Source organism: Capricornis sumatraensis, chromosome 2, assembly GCF_032405125.1.
Source record: "Capricornis sumatraensis isolate serow.1 chromosome 2, serow.2, whole genome shotgun sequence".
Lineage (NCBI taxonomy): Eukaryota > Metazoa > Chordata > Mammalia > Artiodactyla > Bovidae > Capricornis > Capricornis sumatraensis.
In genome coordinates, this window is record NC_091070.1 from 19,744,880 (window position 1) to 19,764,050 (window position 19,171).

At 43.1% G+C, this 19,171-nt stretch overlaps 1 protein-coding gene across 4 annotated transcripts in view; it reads right to left on the bottom strand.

The window, feature by feature from the left end:
* Positions 1-19,171, bottom strand: part of SIPA1L1 (signal induced proliferation associated 1 like 1) — a 137,006-nt gene that overhangs the window by 57,690 nt on the left and 60,145 nt on the right. For all 4 annotated transcript variants that reach the window (XM_068963651.1, XM_068963649.1, XM_068963648.1 and 1 more), the window contains exons 7-9: positions 14,193-14,766; positions 13,298-13,572; positions 5,056-5,325 (exon numbers count right to left, since the gene is read on the bottom strand). In XM_068963651.1, coding sequence (XP_068819752.1) covers positions 5,056-5,325; positions 13,298-13,572; positions 14,193-14,766 — 1,119 coding nt within the window. The remainder of the gene's footprint in view (positions 1-5,055; positions 5,326-13,297; positions 13,573-14,192; positions 14,767-19,171) is intronic.

The window sequence follows — 19,171 nt, forward strand, 5'->3', positions numbered from 1 at the left end:
TAGCCTGAGCTAATAAGCAAGAAGGAAAACTCAACATATGCTACAACATGAATGAAGCCTGAATACATTATGCTAAAGTGAAATAAACCAGTCCCAAAGGACAAACAGTGTATGATTCCACTAACGTAAATTTTCTATTTATGTGAGGTACCAAGACACTCAAATTCACAGAAAGTAGAATGGTAAGGGCCTAGGGGTGGGGGAAGGGGAGTTTTTGTTTAATGGATACTGAAACAGAAATAGAACTATTTGCGTTTGTTTCAACAATACCCTCTAGGCACGATCTTCATGCCCTGCACAGTGCAGACATCTGCAGAGGAGGGTATCAGGGAGGCTGCAAGTGTAGCCAGCTGTAACTCTGTTTACGAAGCAACACTCCATCCAGCTGCTGAAAGCTAAATGCAGTGGAAAAAGGCGGAGAGGATGGCATCCAGGTAAAATGCAAAAGGAGCATTGGTTCAGTATGATCTGACATTAAATATTTATAGAAAGCTTGGCAATACTTCATCTACAAAAAGGAGAAAGGAAAATTCTTTTATATGCCAACATGCCTGTTGTTTATGCAAAGCCCCTGATATACTTAAGCTTTTCTGAGCACATTAACACAGATCAGGGTTTTATTACTAATCCCATATTATGTTTAAACACAGTAATGTGTTAAATTCAGTGTACCACAGCCAGCTAACTTAATTTCAGTACTGTCCTTACACTCAAGATGAATTTGAGGCCAAAATAGAGATTGCACCATATCACCTGTTTTTGTTAAACATTAATTTTATCAGTTCTTGATGCTTTTGAATTGTGGTGCTGGAGAAGACTCTTGAAAATCCCTTGGACAGCAAGGAAATCAAAACAGCCAGTTCCAAAGGAGATCGACCATGAATATTCATTGGAAGGACTGATGCTGAGGCTCCAATACTTTGGCCACCTGATGCAAGGAGCCAACTCAGTGGAAAAGACCCTGATGCTGGCAAAGATTGAGGGCAGGAGAAGGGGGCAGCAGAGGAAGAGATAGTTGGATGTCATCACCAACTCAATGGACATAAGTCTGAGCAAACTCTGGGAGCTGGAGATGGACAGAGAAGCCTGGCATGCTACAGTCCATGGGGTCAAAAAGAAGCGGACACAATTTAGCTACTGAACAAAAATAATAATTCTGTCAATAAGAACTTCTCCCACAAATACCATAAAATTCTATACGTGAAAGGCCACCTAGATAGCATAAAGCTCCTATATTTAAACCAAATCTAATCAGACTTTATTCTACTTAGATGGCAAATGGGTCATCTACTCCTATTGTATCAGTTTTTCTAATCAATGTATAGAGAGCAAAACTCAGCTAAATAATTCTTGTTAGAAACTCCAAATAACACCACCTTTGAGTTTGTCATAAAAATTGTGAAAAAGGATAATCTGTTTCACAAGTACTTTTTAAAAATTGTTTCTAAGGACCTTTAATTCTGGGAACTTGCATACAATTCAAGAAAACTATGCTTCTACAGGGCTTCCCTGGTGGCCCAGACGATAAAGCGTCTGCCTGCAATGCAGGAGACCTGGGTTCGATTCCTGGGTTGGGAAGATCCCCTGGAGAAGGAAAGAGCAATCCACTCCAGCACTCTTGCCTGGAAAATCCCATGGACGGAGGAGCCTGATAGGCTACAGTCCATGGGGTGGCAAAGAGTCGGACACGACTGAGCGACTTCATTCATGCTTCTACAAGCAGTAAACTAGGTTTCTACAAGCAGTATATTCAGTTTTCACTTAAAATGAATTGTGCTGTGTCCAGTCGTGGTGAATGAAGTAGGCAGATTTGTGTAGCATGTGCAGAGTAGGCTTGAGGTGGCTGCACACTTCATCCTAAATAAGCTGGTTCTTTACAGTTTAATACAACTTGCCTGACCTGGGGGAGAAGAATAAATGAAACAAACCAACCACGTAAAGGCAATACAGCTGACCCTTGAACAATATGGGTTTGAACTGCATAGGTTCACTTCTACAGGAAATTGTTTTCATTACATATACTACTATGTTCATGACCTGCGGACCTGCCGAGGATATGAGGGTTAATTACAGGACTTGAGTAGCTGCAGGTTTTGGTATCCAGGGAGGTTCTGGAACCAATCCTATACTGATACCAAGGGACCATCCTTTAGTCTTAGTATCAGGCTTATGCCACTATTGGCAAGGTAAGATTCAAGGAATGGCAGACCACGGCATCAGTTTTGACCACTTGTGATTCATCTGAAAGGTCCGTATCACTCTACAGATGGGCCAGGTACAAAGGCAAATGGTGGTACCCAGAGGCAGGGCTGGGATGAAGGGGGAGAGTCAGATGGGGAGGTACGGCCAGCTAGGAGCATCAAGTCCATGTTGCAGTAACGTAATTTGTTCTCAGTAGAACTAAGAAGGGAATGCTTACATTCTTTAGTTTTATTTTACTATGTTTCATGGAGGAAATGATATTCTCAGGTCTATTTTATGACTCTAGGTCTTAATGGAGGACTTGGGAAGTATTCCTGGTATTCGGAGTCTACTGAATACTCATTCAGCAAACAGCAGCAATATACAGTTTCTCAAACAATACCTTCTGTGTATGCCTCAAAGTTAAAACTTAAATAAGAAATACTGCTTTACTGAAAGTTAGGAATGATGGGACAGGACATCAAACTCTGAAATTTTTACAAGAGAAGAACAGCCATCTAATTCCACATCCTTTAAAATGAAGAGGAGACGAATAATCTGAAAATTTAGAGCTTAGTGTTTACAAACCCTCCATCGTTAGATCTGAAATCCTAGTCCAGCGTCTTAAAGGATATGTGACACTAAGAGGACTTAGTAGAGGTTAAATTTTCCAAAAACCATTGGTAGCCTCACTTCTGCCACTTTCATCTTATGCCTTGGAGAGCCACAGGGCTATTACTTCAGTCTTACAGGGGGAGCATGAGAATTCCCTATCCTTTGGGTAGAGTTATGGGAAAGGTACACACAAACACCCACAGAGAGAACTTCTATAAATGGAGTGATGCATTCTATAGCACTTGCCTGCATCCTAAGAGGATAATAAGCTACAAAAAATATTTTCACTTTCAGAGGTCAGAACATTTAGCCATAAGCTTTAGTTTCTGTTGCAGAAATTAAATTCAACATGGAATCAAAATACATTCTGCTATTTTATTATATGGGATATCATATAAAATAACATGAAACTGATTTCACTCATAAAATCCTGATGATTGTCTCTGAAAGAAAGAAAACAGCATTGAGAGGAACAAAAGGTCCTTCTCTAAACAACAGTTTCCGAGGTTCATCTTTCAAAATGTGGGCCAAATCATGAATTCCAGTTAACAGACACCTCAGAGGGAGCCAAGTTTGGAATGTGCAGAACAAAGAATTTATTCAGCGATTACTTGGATGCTTTTCCTTCCCGAAAATAATGAAAGCAAGAGGAGTCCAGATGGGAATGTAGCCACTCTGGGAGAGGAATCTTTTATTGAGATAAATAGCAAGGCTCTGTAAATAAATCCCCAGGATTACATGAGGAATTTTAGAAAGACAAGTATAGTTTTTTTTTGGTTGTCTGTTTTGATCAGATTATTTCTACATGGTATTCTAGTATTTCTGAAATAGTTAAATGACAATGTTTTATGCTTTTTAAGATAAAAGACATCATAGTGTGGTTTTGAAAACCTCCAACTTTCTGCTCTCAGTCTGAACCAATGACTTCTGAAGCATCGCTGGGACGTTTTCCTTGGCGCCCTGTTCTGGCTGGAGTCAGGCTCACATTTTGGCTCCATAGGGACCTTTCTTCTTCCCACAGCAGCTTCTGGAACAGAGACTTCTCCCTGCCAGCTCTGAGGGTTCCTGATCCCCTCTATAGTGTGGGGACCACAAAAACACGCAGAGATGTGATCAAGACAAGCACAATGATAGGGAAAAGGCAGTGTGTGCAGATGGAAGCCAGCTTCTTCTAGCAGAGGACCAGGTCACTGAACCAAACTGCAGTCGAGGCAATTTGGAGAATCTGAATTTATAGTACAATGACTTAAAATTACGCCGTCCATTTGTATTCACATTTTAAGAGTACTTACTCTATTTTAATATTTGCCCTAGGTTCTTAGTTCACGGTGCTGCATTTTATAGTGAATTTGAGACAAAAATGTTAGGGGATCCCTCAATCCCCGCTCCTTTTAACTACGTTACTCAGGACTGAGTGTTCTAACATGCACTATTTTCTTCTGCATTCAGAGCAGTGGAAAGTATGTTTGTAGTATACTAGCGGCTTTCCCTTCTCACAATTCTTTATAACAAAGTAACACATGGCACCCCACTCCAGTACTCTTGCCTGGAAAATCCCATGGATGGAGGAGCCTGGTAGGCTGCATTCCAGGGGGTCACGAAGAGTTGGACATGACTGAGTGACTTCTTCACTTTCACTTTTCACTTTCATGCACTGGAGAAGGAAATGGCAACCCACTCCAGTGTTCTTGCCTGGAGAATCCCAGGGACAGGGTGGCCTAATGGGCTGCTGTCTGTGGGGTCGCACAAAGTCGGACACGACTGAAGCGACTTAGCAGCAGCAGCAGCAGCAGTAGCAGCAGTGGCTTTCCCTTCTCACAATTCTTTATAACAAAGTAACACGAACACAGACACCCAACCAAAAACCTTCAGTGTTGCTACAATCATATCACTAATCCCCTACAAGTCAAAGACTGTCAAAGATGATGATACGGTCAATGTCACCTCAAAGAGACTGCCAAGTTCTAGTTCATATGGCTCCTAAGTGTGCAATGATGATTTCCACTGGTACCACAGCAAAATGAAAGAGCAAAGCCCAGATGCCATTACACAGGGCCGAATGCTTTGCTGGAACATATCTTCATTTATCCTGCTGGCTTTGGAACGCTACCATGCTTTGAAGACCACTAGTGCATGCATCGCAGTTTTAATTTTTGATTTCTAGTAAAATACGGGCAGCTCCAACACTGGTACTTCTGGGCCTGGAGATATTTAAATCTGGGGCAGAGATTCAGGGCAAACCTAGGAAGACACACTCACCGCCTCTCCAGTGGGCGCCCATCGCTAGAGATGCTGCGGGGGATGTTGGCGGCTCTTTCCGGAGGAGGCATCTTCCCGTCCGCCTTCCCGGCGTTCAGCCTTGAGGTCATGGGACTCTGCACCTGGGACGGGACTTGAGGCGAATGAGGCCCCTTGTTGGCATTCCTTTGCCACTTGTTGTTATTTCGAAAGGGAAACTTGAATTCATAGGAAACCCCTTCGTTCATTTTGTACTCCATCACTGGCATGCGGTAGGTCTCAGAGCAACTCCTAGGGCGAGGGGACAGAGAAGACACATCAACATCGCTTCTGCTTGTTGGCAGAACCACACGGATTCTCACGAACAGTTAAAATGCAGCAAATGCTTCAATTTCGGTTTCAAACCATCTTTCAATCATGAGGCCTTACAATCATTTTCCTTTCAAAAACCAGAATCCTCGGAAGCATTATACCCATATTTTCCTTTGCTCAGTTCCAAATACTGGACCTGAGGTATGGAATCTTGGACAGACAATGAGACCTATGGTCACCCTGGCGAGGGTGGGGGTATGGGTGGAGCAGGGCTAGAGTCAGCACTGAGACCTGAGGAGGGAAGGTTCCGGGACAGTATCTGGGGGCGGGGGGAGCAGACTTCTAAGATGGGGCCTCGGAGGAAACAGGCAGCTTTCCATCCTTAATCACAAGGAAGCTTTAGATCCTTCCCTTATGATTAAGGATTGAAAAGGGTTTCAAATTTCTTGGGATCCCGACAGTCAAAAATAAGTAGGGAGAAATCTTGAAATCCAAACCAAGAGCCAAATTTAGCTCAGGAGGAGAAAAAAAAAAGTGCCACTTATTGAAATTAGCAATTATCAAATCAAAAATTATCAAATTGCCAGGGAACAAAGCATACTCTAAAATCAGGCCTCCCTCCCACCCCCCTGAAAGCCAAAAATCTCTCACAGCAAGGCTGTGCCCAGGCAGCAGCCTGAGTGAAATGAATGGTAGGCACACAACTGTTTCCCATCATTTTACCCTCTTTCTGTGCCATCACCCCAACCCCCAAACCTTAAGAAAGGAGGAACCCATTTTCTAGTCCCTTTTCCCTAACAATCAAGGAAGGTTCAATTCATTACTGACTTGACTGATAGGCAAATTACTGGGAAAAAAAATCTATTCTCACCAAAGCATTAACTCAAACTGTGCATTTGAATTTCAACACAAAGTGAAAAAAAAACACAAACTTTTTTTCTTAAAGATGTTTTGAAGATTGAGAAGCATGTGGAAAAATCTCGAAAGGAAAGGTTAAGAGTAATAGCAAAACAGTCCTTTAAGAGGAAATTTAGAGGCAGCATAAGCCAAGTATGTAATTTTTAAATGTCCAGCAGACACATTCCAAAAGCAAAATGAAACGGGTGAAGTCAATTCAACAATACATTTTACTTAACTCAATATATCCAAAATGCTATCATTTCAACAAGCGATCAGTCAGTATTTAAAAAATTAACGAGACATTTTACATCCTTGTAAATTTGGAGTGTATTTTACACTTAAGAGCACAGCTCCTTTGGGACCAGCCACATTACAATGGCTCTGTAGCTACAGGTGACTCACGGCTCTTGTACTGGACAAGCACGTCCATAGAGCCTCCAGCTGAAGGCCTGGTTTTGATCTGGGGAAGGGGCTCTTGTTGGTGGGAAAATGAGTGTGATGGAACGGTCCCCCCTTCTCATGACCTTGCCTGTGTATTTCAGGGTAAGACTCCCAACAACCACAAACGTACTCTCCCTCATCCCCATGACAGCCACAGGTTTTGAAAAGTGCTGCTTCTGGAGCGCATGGATTTGCTGAGGTCCTTGAGCTTCCCTGGTGGCTCAGAGAGTAAAGCGTCTGCCTGCAATGCAGGAGACCCAGGTTCGATCCCTGGGTCGGGAAGATCCCCTGGAGAAGGAAATGGCAACCCACTCCAGTACTCTTGCCTGGAAAATCCCATGGACGGAGAAGCCTGGTGGGCTACAGCCCATGGGGTCACAAAGAGTCGGACACAACTGAGCGAAGTCACTTTGCCCTCTTCAGTCTCAGCCCGAGCCTCCAACGGGCACCTCTGCTTGCAGCTTCTTTGCCACTCGCTCCGACTCCTGCCAAAGCCTAGGTCAACCCTAATCCGACCCTATGCCCAAGACTCTGCTGTGCCCCTTTTATGCTTGGATGACAATGGCTTTTGAACTTTTTGGACCACAATCTGGGTAACAAGTACATTTTACACAACCATAATTACTCACAACCCTCCTCTGATAGCTTCCATTCTGGTATATTCCGTGTTAATCCATTTCATTAAAGAAAAATGGGTACAACCTCCTAAACGGATTTCATGATCTATTTAAGAGCTATGCCCTGCAGTTTGGAGAACACTGTATGGCCCACTTGACATTACTTTCAGAAGTTCTGACTTCTTACATAATGAACCCTTTTCTCTGAAATGAGGGATTATCACCTTAGGCTCTGATAAGTATCCAGCTTTGATTCAATATTTCTGACAAAAATATGCCATCGCCATGTGGTTGGCTGTTAACACAGGTGTTACTGTAGTATATATGAATCTTTTCATTTTTGATTGTACATTATCTAGGGTTCTGAATCAGGAAATATAATGCAAGAATGTTGTAGCTTGCCAAAAGAATATTAACACAAATTTATGATAATGCATGGAAAAGTTTCTCTCCACCTCAAAATCATGGCAAGCTTTGCTTCTCCTCTGCTATGGTCTATTTAACTTATAAACTCAATGGACCATACCATCTACGCCCCTTTCAGTTGGCTGCTAGGAACCAAAACAAGTACAGAATATGTACTGAACTTTACCATGTATCCTGGGGTATTAACTTTTCAAAAATTTTTCCCTAGGCCATGTTTTCAATTTACCTTCCCCGTTTCCCCACCCCCCCTTCCACACATGCACACAGATCCCCTCACTAAATTTTAATTCTATACCTTCATAGGCTGACTGCAGCCCATACTGCATCAGGATAGAAAAATAAGTAAATAAATAAAATAGAAACAACAATACCAAATAGACAATATCAGCTTTGGGGCTGTAGTTTCTTTGTAAAATGAAAGACTTGCAGTTGATAATTACTTTATTTTCTTCTAGTTCAAGTACTCTTTAAGCTGCATCACATTTAAAACTAAAACTGGTCAAAAGATCCCATTAAGCCGGAGATTTTATCTCCTCTAGAGTCTGTACTTCATCCCCACCGCTCTTAGCATATTACTAGAAACCTTCTGCATATTCCATAATTATAGAATCAAGTATGATAAGGCCAAAGCAGGGAGAGAAGATGCATTTACAGAGCCTGAAAAGCAAAGATTTCACAGAGCTAAACCCTTGCCATCCTGCCACTTCTGACTGCCCTCCAAGGCAGCAGGCCACCACTAGCTTCTGCTCCCTTACTCATCTCTGAAAGATATAAGAATGATATGTGGACTGCAGAAGTGGGCAGTACCCTGGAGGACAGAGATAAAAGCTGGCTTTTCATGACATGCATGAAAATTCCCAAAGGGATTTGTGTTGTATTACTCCAAGTAAAATTTGGCGTTGAACAACAAAAACTCTTGATGCTTACAGCTCATGACTGGCTAGCACTAATCTGGCTCCGCTATAACAACTCTCAGGTCTGAGTTCAGAATAGAACGTGACAATACTGGACTCTTGAATCAGAAAAGTTTGGTGCTTGGAGACAGCTATGTCTCTAATAAACCATGTGATTTTGGCTTGGGGAAAAAAACCCAACAATTTCTTTGAACCAAAATTCCTCATCTAAAAAACCGAGAGATTGAACCAGATGGTTTCTAAAAGCCCTTCTCACTCTAAAGCAGGATGCTGCTGCACTTTGCAATACTTGTTTTTTAAAATGAGGAAAAAACCTTTGTAATCGATTCTTACTTAAAAAATAATTTGGTCCCTTTAGGTAACTTGTTTTTAGCTTTTCCACTTGAATGGCCCTTGATTGCTTTCCTCAGGGAACTATATACTCAATTATTTTGTAGTAATCTATGAGGGAAAAGAATCTGAAAAAGAATATATATATATATATATGTATATATTAACTGAATCATGGTGCTGTACATCTGAAAATAACATTCAATGTAAATCAACTATGCTGCTGCTGCTAAGTCACTTCAGTTGTGTCCGACTCTGTGAGACCCCACAGACGGCAGCCCACCAGGCTCCCCCGTCTCTGGGATTCTCCAGGCAAGAACACTGGAGTCGGTTGCCATTTCCTTCTCCAATGCATGAAAGTGAAAAGTGAAAGTGAAGTCGCTCAGTCATGTCCGACTGTTAGTGACTCTGTGGACTGCAGCCTACCAGGCTCCTCTGTCCATGGGACTTTCCAGGCAAGAGTACTATATTTCAATTAAAAAAATAAGTCCCAAGGCTGGTGGCCCTCAGCAGAATGAAGGCCCACCACTCCCATGCAATACTATTCAGAGCATCACAACTGAATCCACTATCTAGGTATTTCTCATCTTGCCACAAGAATGACGGCTCGAGTCAGCAGTCACGGACACTAAGACATACAGCTGGTTATACACTCCCACTGGTGATGGACAGGGTGGGAGGTCCCTCCCCTGGGGGGAGCCTTCCGGTGAAGTCCACAGCTAAATCCCAAACCTGTTTCTGCCAGGACTGCTTCCATCATGCCATCACCCTAGTTGCCCACGCTCACTCTGCAGTTACTAAACCTCTGCAATCCTTATTCTGCTCACGGTTTCAATGGAAATGAGGCTGCCATGATGACTTAAAAAAAAATCCAGTACATAGTAGGGCCTCAGGAATTTTGCTTTACCTCCCCTGTCCCATCTTCTTTTTAATACACTTTCCTATGGGAGAAATCATGGAGGGTCTGCTTATTTCCTGAGGACAGGGAGAAGAGTTGGACTTTATAGGTGTTGCTGAAGCCCCATTTTATTGTTGTTAAACTGGCCATTTCATTAAAAAACAAAAAACTTAGCCTTTCTAAAACTAGTGATGCCTCCATGTGAGCATACATGGATGTTGGTGATTACATACAATCCCCACGCGAGAGCCTGGGCCCTGTGATCCTCGGGTCCAGGGCACCCTGAGAAACATGCATGTGGGAAGGGTGGGCAGCGTGCTTCCAGGAGGCCCGCTCTTCCTGGCCCTGGAGCGGCAGCACAAGCTGACAGGGGGGAGAGTGACTAGTCAAAGAGCAGAGTAATTAGCTGCGAGCAAAACAGTCGTGGGAGTGTGAAGTGCGGAGGAGAGGGGGAAAAAGTGACAGAAGAGCATTATCTTATTTTGCTGAAAACTGTAGCAAGGTATTACTGCTTCAGCTGTTCCTTTGAAGTTGTCTCTAAGGGAGGGAAGGGGAGAGCGGGCTTCTGGTCCTCCGGAGGCATGCAGGGCATCATTTCAGACCCACATAGGTCAGTCGTGGCGTCTCAGGTGGAAACTCTAGTGAAAGGGCCAGAGTGAATCTCTGAGGCCCGCGGGGCTGTGCAGTGCGCTAATCAGCCCCCCATCCCATACCTTCCCACGCCGAGGCAGGTTCCTAATGCTCTTCTGTCCCATCACTGCCGGCTCCACGGCTACTAGAGGATGATAATGATGCTCCAGAAGCCGTAAGGGGAGATGAAGGAAAATACAGCTCATCCACAAAGGCTGTGCTGGAGCTGGTCGGCCTTGGTTTGCAGGATCAGACTCTGAGCATCTATCCTGGGTGTGCATTCAGGGGTGACATACTGGTCACTTGAAATCAGCCACAGCAGGAATATGTGCACCATGGGAATCAGCAAATACTACAAACCAAGGTTCTTTCCCCCAGAAAGCCAGTTTACCAGCATATCCCTGCTTCCACTGGTACACAGGGAAAGGATTTCTGTCCCAAGCATACAAAGCTAAGAGACTGGATTCTCAAGTTAGACCTGGATTTGCCAGATGAGGCTGCAGAGTTACTAGCCTTTCTGACTGTGGGTTTCCTTTAACTAGGAGTAATATTAATACTATTACTTCACAGGGTTTTTACATGGATTAAATTTGCTAATCCATATAAAAGTACTTTTTTCTAGGGCCTGGCATATTAAATTAATAACTCAGCAAATATTACTTGTTTTTACCAATACACCACAGCAAATTAGATTTTATCTAGTCTAGTATTTTGCTGTAGACAAACCACCTCCTGTCATGGACCCATCTTTCTATGCCCAGACTTGTGGCTCAGACGGACCCATCTTTCTAGTAACTACCATTCACAGTTCAATGTCAGTAATGTTGCCATTCCATCCCATTTCCTCTCACATACACATCTATTTCCCTCTCCCCATGAACCAAAGAGCCTAGAAACATGGGGAAAGACCCCTGAGCAGACAGATGGCGTCTGACGATCAACAGGCTTCCTTTGGAGTAGAGCAGTCCTTAGACCAGCCTCTGTAGCGCTGTACTGTGTGTACCTAAGGCTGTCAAGTTACATGAAAAGTGAAAGTTGCTCAGTCGTGTCTGACTCTTTGTGACCCCATGAACTATTTAGTCCTTGGAATTCTCCAGGCCAGAATACTAGAGTGGGTAGCTGTTCCTTTCTCCAGGAGATCTTCCCAACCCAGGCCTCCCGCATTGCAGATGGATTCTTTACCAACGGAACCACCAGGGAAGCCCAAGAATACTGGAGTAGGCAGCCTATCACGCCTCCAGCGGATCTTCCCGACCCAGGAATCCCGCACTGTAGGTGGATTCTTTACCAGCTGAGCTGCCAGGGAAGCCCAGGCAAGTTACATAGCTTGGTTATTTTCTCCAGTTTATAAGTGCCTGTTTAGACATATAGACTATTAAGTAGACAATTCACAGGAGAGACTATGGGATGGAAGACAGGCCAAAGAAAGAGGAAGAGGATCACAGAGCACTTGGGGAGTGCTGCAAGGACCTGGTTGCCTTTCCGATCGCACTCAAGAGTCATTCTTGAATTACAGTTAAGCAAAATACTTAACATTAATACTATGTACTTGAGGAAATGAAGGTAGTTTCAGAATAAACCCTCCCTGCCCTCGAAATAGCTAAAACAAAAAGCTCTGGATAAAATTTTGGTTTCCAGGGAAATCTAGTCATCAGAAAGGGAGCAGTTCTTAAAACTATGAAAGAAGGGGATTTTCATCACATTCTGACATCAGCGCATCCACCTACGAGGTAAGCAGTACTAAACACTATCCTCAGCACAGTCTGGTCTGTAACACTTGGTCTGAAGAACTCAAGTACACCGATATTGCCATCGCTGCTTACTTTTTCCTTTTAAAGGGCGCAAATAACCCATCCTAACTGTTTACACATTCTACCATCTGACATTCATGAATCCATAAAAGCTCAGGTGCAGGACTGGTCATGTTTTTTGGGGAAAAAATAACATAAGAATATTGTCTTGGCCTCAGGAAGCCTAAGCATTAATTGCCAAAGCTTAAGAGAAACTCTTAGAAAATAACGTGTTTAAACCAACTTAACGGATTGAAAAAAAAAAACAAAACACACACACTAGCAAAAATAGCATGTGCATGCTCAAAGGAGAAAAGAAACAGTTGATTAAATCTGTTCCATCAGGAAATCTCCCCAGAGACAGAGAAATTAAATTTTCAGGAGTGCTGCAGGCTTGGCAGAAGCTGGGAGGGGCGGGGAGCTCCCGGGCTCCCCTTTGTAAAGTCGGGGAACTACACTGCCCCGGCATCACGAGCAGGACCAGCTTGTCTGACGTTGACTTCTGACACACGCAGATGCACTTAAGAAAAAGCTTGGAAGTCATATTCAGCCCTCCAGGCTGAGACAGCAGGGGTCAAAAACAGTACTTCAAGAGTTTGGGACAGCAACTGGCTACATGGGAGATGCAGGAAAATCAGGGTCACGGAACACAAAAGAAACGCGTTTGACAGTTCGTCATGCTGAGTGTCTCTTAACATCAAATATTCCATGTTTCTCAGCTACTGGTGCAAGATATTTAAAGGGTATATTTACCAGACTTCTCTGTCTGTGACAGTGACGTTATATACCCAGAGGTGTAAATCCTGGGAATGGTCCAAGCTGGTGATTCTTTCCAGCTGCTGTTGCCACATGCTTAAAGGGAGCTGTGTCCTGAGCCAGACCTTCCGTGGAGGGAACTTTCAGCATCGCCTGTAACCGAGCGCTCTTCACACGCCCCCCTACACTCCTAGCCAGTTGGGGAATGTTCTCCATGGTACATCAATGGCCCTCAACTCTCAGACCTACCTCCGCGGGGTGCAGTCATCATGTGGGGGGATGATGACGACCTTCACTGTGACCGATGTTCTCAGGAGGTCGATCATCTGCTCATGGCTCAGAGTGGCCACGGCCACCTTGCAGATCTCCACCAGCCGGCTGCCCTGCCTCAGCCCTGCCTGCCAGGCATAGCCGTAGGGCTCCACATCTGCCACGATGCCCTCATAGTTGACATGAAAGCCGAGCTGTCCCAGCCCATTCCTTCGCAGAGTCATCTCCACCGATTCACAGCCTTTTGACACGAACTAGACAAAGACACAAAAGATATCACAGTCTGATGAACCCACTAGGGTCTTAAGTGGTATGCGGGGACAGCCAGGGTTATTTCTGAATACCCTAATGCCAGCTGAAGAGCAGGCTGGTTATTTTGCCTTCTCTAATCTCCATTCATTAGGCCCAAAGGAACACACTTGTTGCGTCCAAAGAACTCAATGGCTTCTCTGAAGTTACAAGGAAACCTCTAACAGAGACCTACAGGGAGCTGGCAATGAAGAAAAATGGGTGTTCTGCTGTTCATTTTGCCCTTAAGACATTCAAAGCAGCAGATACTCAATCCAACAACTGTTTTCACCAGCTGAAGCAGACTGGCTGGGCTACATCATCAGTTACCACGGCAATGGGATCAGGTCACATGCAAATGAGTTTCCAACAAAGATGCACAGTCAATGTGTCTTTCCCCACTTGTTCTGCTACTTGTCCAGCTGAAAAAAATGATGGGAAGCGAGCATGACATAAACTCTGGGTTCCTTCCCACCATGAAGGGAGTTCTCAGAGGACCTAATAATAAAACAGGATGGGCTTCTATAACTTGGCTCTCGCCTGCATGGAAAGCTTGATGAAAGGGAAGTGGAAGAAAAACACTGACCTGAAGCCTTTTGACAATCTCTTTGATGTCATCATTGTTAACAAAACTCTCCACGGACACACATTCGCCTCGCTCGTAGAAGATTTTGAGGCTGGCGTCGGTTGAAGTCCACCCTATCACATCTCTGCAGGAACAGTTGAAAACCACACTCTTTGTTTCCTGCTCGATGAGGACGATGAACTCACTGGAGACCCCAAGGAGGCAGTCTATCTCCATCGCCTTGTTGTAGTCCTTGGCCCGGACGGCCCACACGATGGCTCCCATGCTACTGAGCTCAGCTCCTGGGTATGGCTTGGACTTTTCCTTCTTTTTGGAGGCCAGAGAGATGAACGGAAACTTGCCGGAGGGGTCGATGGGGGTGTTGGTGACGTTCTTTTCTGCCAGGTCTTTCAGGTACTCCTGGCGGGTCCGCGTCGCCATGGCCCGGAACTTTTCTGACTTATGAGCAGCATTTTCTGCATTGATCACTTTGGCCAAAAGGAAGTCCCTGAACACATTTGACTTAGGGAAGGTGACCCCTTTCGGGATGGGAGGTCCGAAAGAAGGCACATCTCTGGACCTGGTGACAGCCACACTAAAGAGACGAAGATCAGTGAGAAAGAGGCTGGTCAATATTTCTCAGACTCACAGCAAGAGAATAAAATACATTTTCTCAATGACAAAGATATCTTTCAAAAGGAAAATAACTGTCATCTTCCCACAAGAAACAACATACCCTTCTGCTTAACATGAACATACTTTTCCATTCAATCATATTTAGGACTTAGGAAACAACATTTTTTCTAGGTCAAGATACCCAAAAACTTAAGGTAAAAACTTTCATTAACAGGTAGTAAATCAACCATAACTCCAAGAAGAAAAGATTTAACTGTAATATTCTTTACAAGAGACAACATTAAAATACTTAGTGATTATTCCCAAGTGGGGAGGGGTGGTTACTATAAACACCTTTCAGAACAAGTATAGATTTTATAGGGGCTTCCCAGGTGGCTGAGTGGTAAAGAATCCACCTGGCAATGCACAAGACACGGGTTTGATCCCTGGGTTGGGAAGATCCCCTGGAGAAGGAAATGGCAACCCATTCCAGTATTCTTGCCTGGGAAAACCCATGGACATAGAGGCCTGGTGGGCTACAGTCCACGGGGTCACAGAAGAGTCAGATATGACTTAGTGACTAAACAACAACACAGATTCTGTAGGAACACAAATACAGTCCCCATTTTAGACAGGACAACCACAGAAGTCATCTTCTAATGCAAACATCCAAAGATATGTATACAAAGAAGAGGAATGGATTAAAAAAAATTAACCATATTATTTTTTCCTATGTGTCAGGCCTTAAGCAACCAGATCAAAAAGCATGAGTTTTTTTTTTTTTTTTTTTAATTCTCTGTTATTAAACTGCTTTGGTTGCACCAAATAGCTTGCTGGATCTTAGTTCCCCAAGCAGGGACTGAACCTGGGCCTCAGCAGTGAAACAGCCAAGTCCTAACCACTGGACCACCAAGGAATTCTCCCAAAAGCATAATTTTAAAATGAAACTTGAAATTTGGATAACAGAAAAGGATTATAATTTTTAGGTGGTAATACCAACAGTGCTTTACCAATCATATTTTTAAATGACGCTATTCTCTGGTCTAAATTCTCTACTTTTGGTATTTGATTCTGACAATTTGTAAGGAAAATATGTTCCTTTCCCCATTCCTTTAAGCAAGATTGAGTTGAGAAAGCCTGTTCCAGTCACTTCCTTTGCATCTGTATTGCTGAAATTGGGTGCAAGACAAGGATCTACAAGTATCTATACTAATCTATTACTTTTAATCTCAAAAGGAAAAAGACTTAAGTTTTTTCTAAAACAACAACAGGAATTAAATGAAAGTGGGGCGGTTGTGTGTTTTATATCGTATTTCAAGATCTCCTTCCAGGACCTGAGCAAAGTTTGAGAGGACTGGAAATGATGATTCTAACAGATCAAACATCCTCTTTTCAAATTATCCAGTTATTTAAAAGAGAATCAATTATGCAATTGTACAAAGAATACAAAATCTGTTTCTCTAGAATTCTCAGACTCGAAAGGACATAATCAAAGAGCGTACAACTTTCAAATTAAACTTGCACAATTTTTTCTTTATCTCAAGGACTTGCTTGAAGATACTTGGCTTTGCTTTTCCAAAAATGATTATTGCTCGTGAAAGTAGGATAAATAAATAAAAATCAGCATCCTCAGGAGACAAATTATATATTTTGTCAGAATATGCCACAAGATGGCCTATTTCTGAAAATGGCTTTTTACAAATTTATTAAAAAAAAAAAAGACTACCTAGTTCATTTCATGACAAAGAAAGGTGGCAGGCAACATTCTATTTTGTAACTGGAGATGAGAATTCACAGAAACCTCCATCTGTACGATAGCTAATTACATCAGTATTAGAAAGGCAGTTTTTCCTGTCTAATGTGAACTGTCTGGCTTGAATGCTGACAGCTGTATAATTTTAATTTGATCTTTTTTTTTTTTCCAAGTCAAGCAGATGATGCGAAAATCCAGATTCACTTGCTTTTCTAAGAGGAATCCCAGAAGGACCCAGAAATACTTAATATCTTTCCTTTTTAAATGGAAAATTTATTCTCTTGCTAATTTCATATCATTATTCTCAAGAAACAGCAGAGATTTTATTTTAAACAAGGAGAGAAAAATGCTTAGCAGAAGGTGTTGATATGGGCACCATCCATCCACTTGCCCCTTAAATTCATGGGTTGTCTAATAGATCTATTTATTAGCTAATAGAACGTTAGACAAACATTTATCGAACACCCTCCAATAATTAGAAGACTCAAGAATGAACTATGAGGGAAGAAACCTGAACCCTTAACATATAATTATCAGTGATTCATCACGGTAGGGAGGTAAATGATACAGACACTAAAATCAGCTTTGCATCATTAGAAACAGAATCCTTACAGAAGAAGATGAGGAAGATGATACCCTAGAATGCTCTTTTCAAACAAAGGGCTTTATGTTGGGTAACTCTAACTTTCAAGGTTTTCTACAAGGTTAAAAGCTCATTAATTTAGATGCCACCAATTCTGAACTCTTGATAATAAGGTCTGTTTTAAGCTAAGTATAAAGAAATTTTTTTTCTTGCCTTCGTAAGAAAAGAAGCCTTTCTAGAATTTCAGTGTGCTATATATAGATACTTGAGATGAATTAATTATAAATGGCTTTTGCTATTTTAAAAAGCACATTCCAAAGAGCTACTTGGCCATACTTAGCCTAGTATGCAATACTGTATCTCTTGAGAAATAATACATTCTTTAAAATAACAGCCATGCCTTACATGCTCAGCACTGTCAAGGACTAGGAGGGTTATCTACTCAAGTGGGTTATCTGGATGACAGACAGAAGATCAAAAGCTGAAAGGGTTATGCAAAGTTAGCAGTGGGTGGGGGGAGGATACTTAAGCGAAGTCAGGGTTCCTCAAACTCTTGTCAACAGAATCTTGAGTTTCATCTTAACATTCATCTTGATTTTACATTCCACTGAAGAGTATCTATATTCATTTTAACACAAAAATCTGTTCTGTTCCCCTCATCTTGAAGCCACTGAGGGACCAGGAAGGTGTTTTCTTTCACTCTGTCGTTTGACACATCCTTGAACCTCCGTTTGAACAGCTGGTACACATTCTTCACTTCTCCAGGAAACAGCCTCGGAGAAGAACAACAATTTTTCCAGAGCTTGTTAGAGTGAGCCAGGATGGGAATCTGAGCTTCTGGATAACCGGCAGTGTGACAAGACCACATGTACTCCCTGCTATGTTTTTAAATTTCCCTGGGGCTATGTTTTTAAATTTCCCACGCTTAAGGTGCTTGCGAAAGGGACCATCTACAAGAGTCACACAGCCAAAGAGATCACCATTAGGCCGCTGCCAGCGGGCCTGGGCCTTTGCTGGCATCAAAGACCTTGGATGAAGTCGCAAGCTGATACATGGGAATGCTGCAGAGACATCTCAACAGAGGTCTCAATGACAGAGTGAGAAGAGTAAGACTTCTGAAGCACCATGGCAACAGCAATAAAGAATGACATTTAAGAGGAAGGGGACTTAGCATCAAAACTGTCGAGTTTAGAAGCTCAGATCAGACTGCCAACTTGGGGAGCTTTCCAAGAAAGCAGACCCTAGCAAAGGACAGGAAAGATGAGCAGCAGAACAAATGGGTACCCACCGTCCCCTCCCTGGGGGATCTCTACTGCTAACAGTCTTCAATCACCAACACCTGACTATATGCCAGGACCAAGGGCGGATGTCACAGGCTCAGTCTTCCAGAAGGTCAAAGCCTGGTGTGGGGCTACCTCTCCTGGGCTGAGCACTCTCCTGGAGAGAGTTTGGCATGCTACTGGAACACTCAGGAAAGATACTTTATCCAGTCCTGGGAGGTCAGGGAAGCCCTCCCAGAGAAAAGAAGAGCAGGCATTCCTGGATGAAGGCGGGCCAGGGTGTGTGTGAGAGGAGGCACTCTTGCCCAGAGAGTGGCATGTGCAGAGAGAAAGGGCTGTTAAGTAGCCCCATGATGGGGAGGTAGGGGGTGGGAATGGGAGGACTGGGAGAGGGGCCAGCGGACGCTGAGGGATAAGAGAGGCCAGACCTGAAGGACTCCATGTGGTAGGCTATGCCAGGGAGTCTCAACACTGCCTAAATGGTTTTCAGCACCAAGAGTGACATTTTCAGAATCTTGTCATAGAAAGGACAGCCATACGGGACAAGAAGGATGCTGATTAATGATAGCTGGGAATAGACTTTCTGAAAGAATCTCACCACTTGACCCACTTTGATTTTTCTTTTGAGACACAGTTGATTTTTCAACTGTGAGACACACAGTTGAAGCTTGCATATTTATTTATTTTTATTCAAGAGAAGGAAAGAAGAAAGGTATGGTCATTTAATGTACATATACCACACTTCCCTGCCTACACCAGATACTTAGGG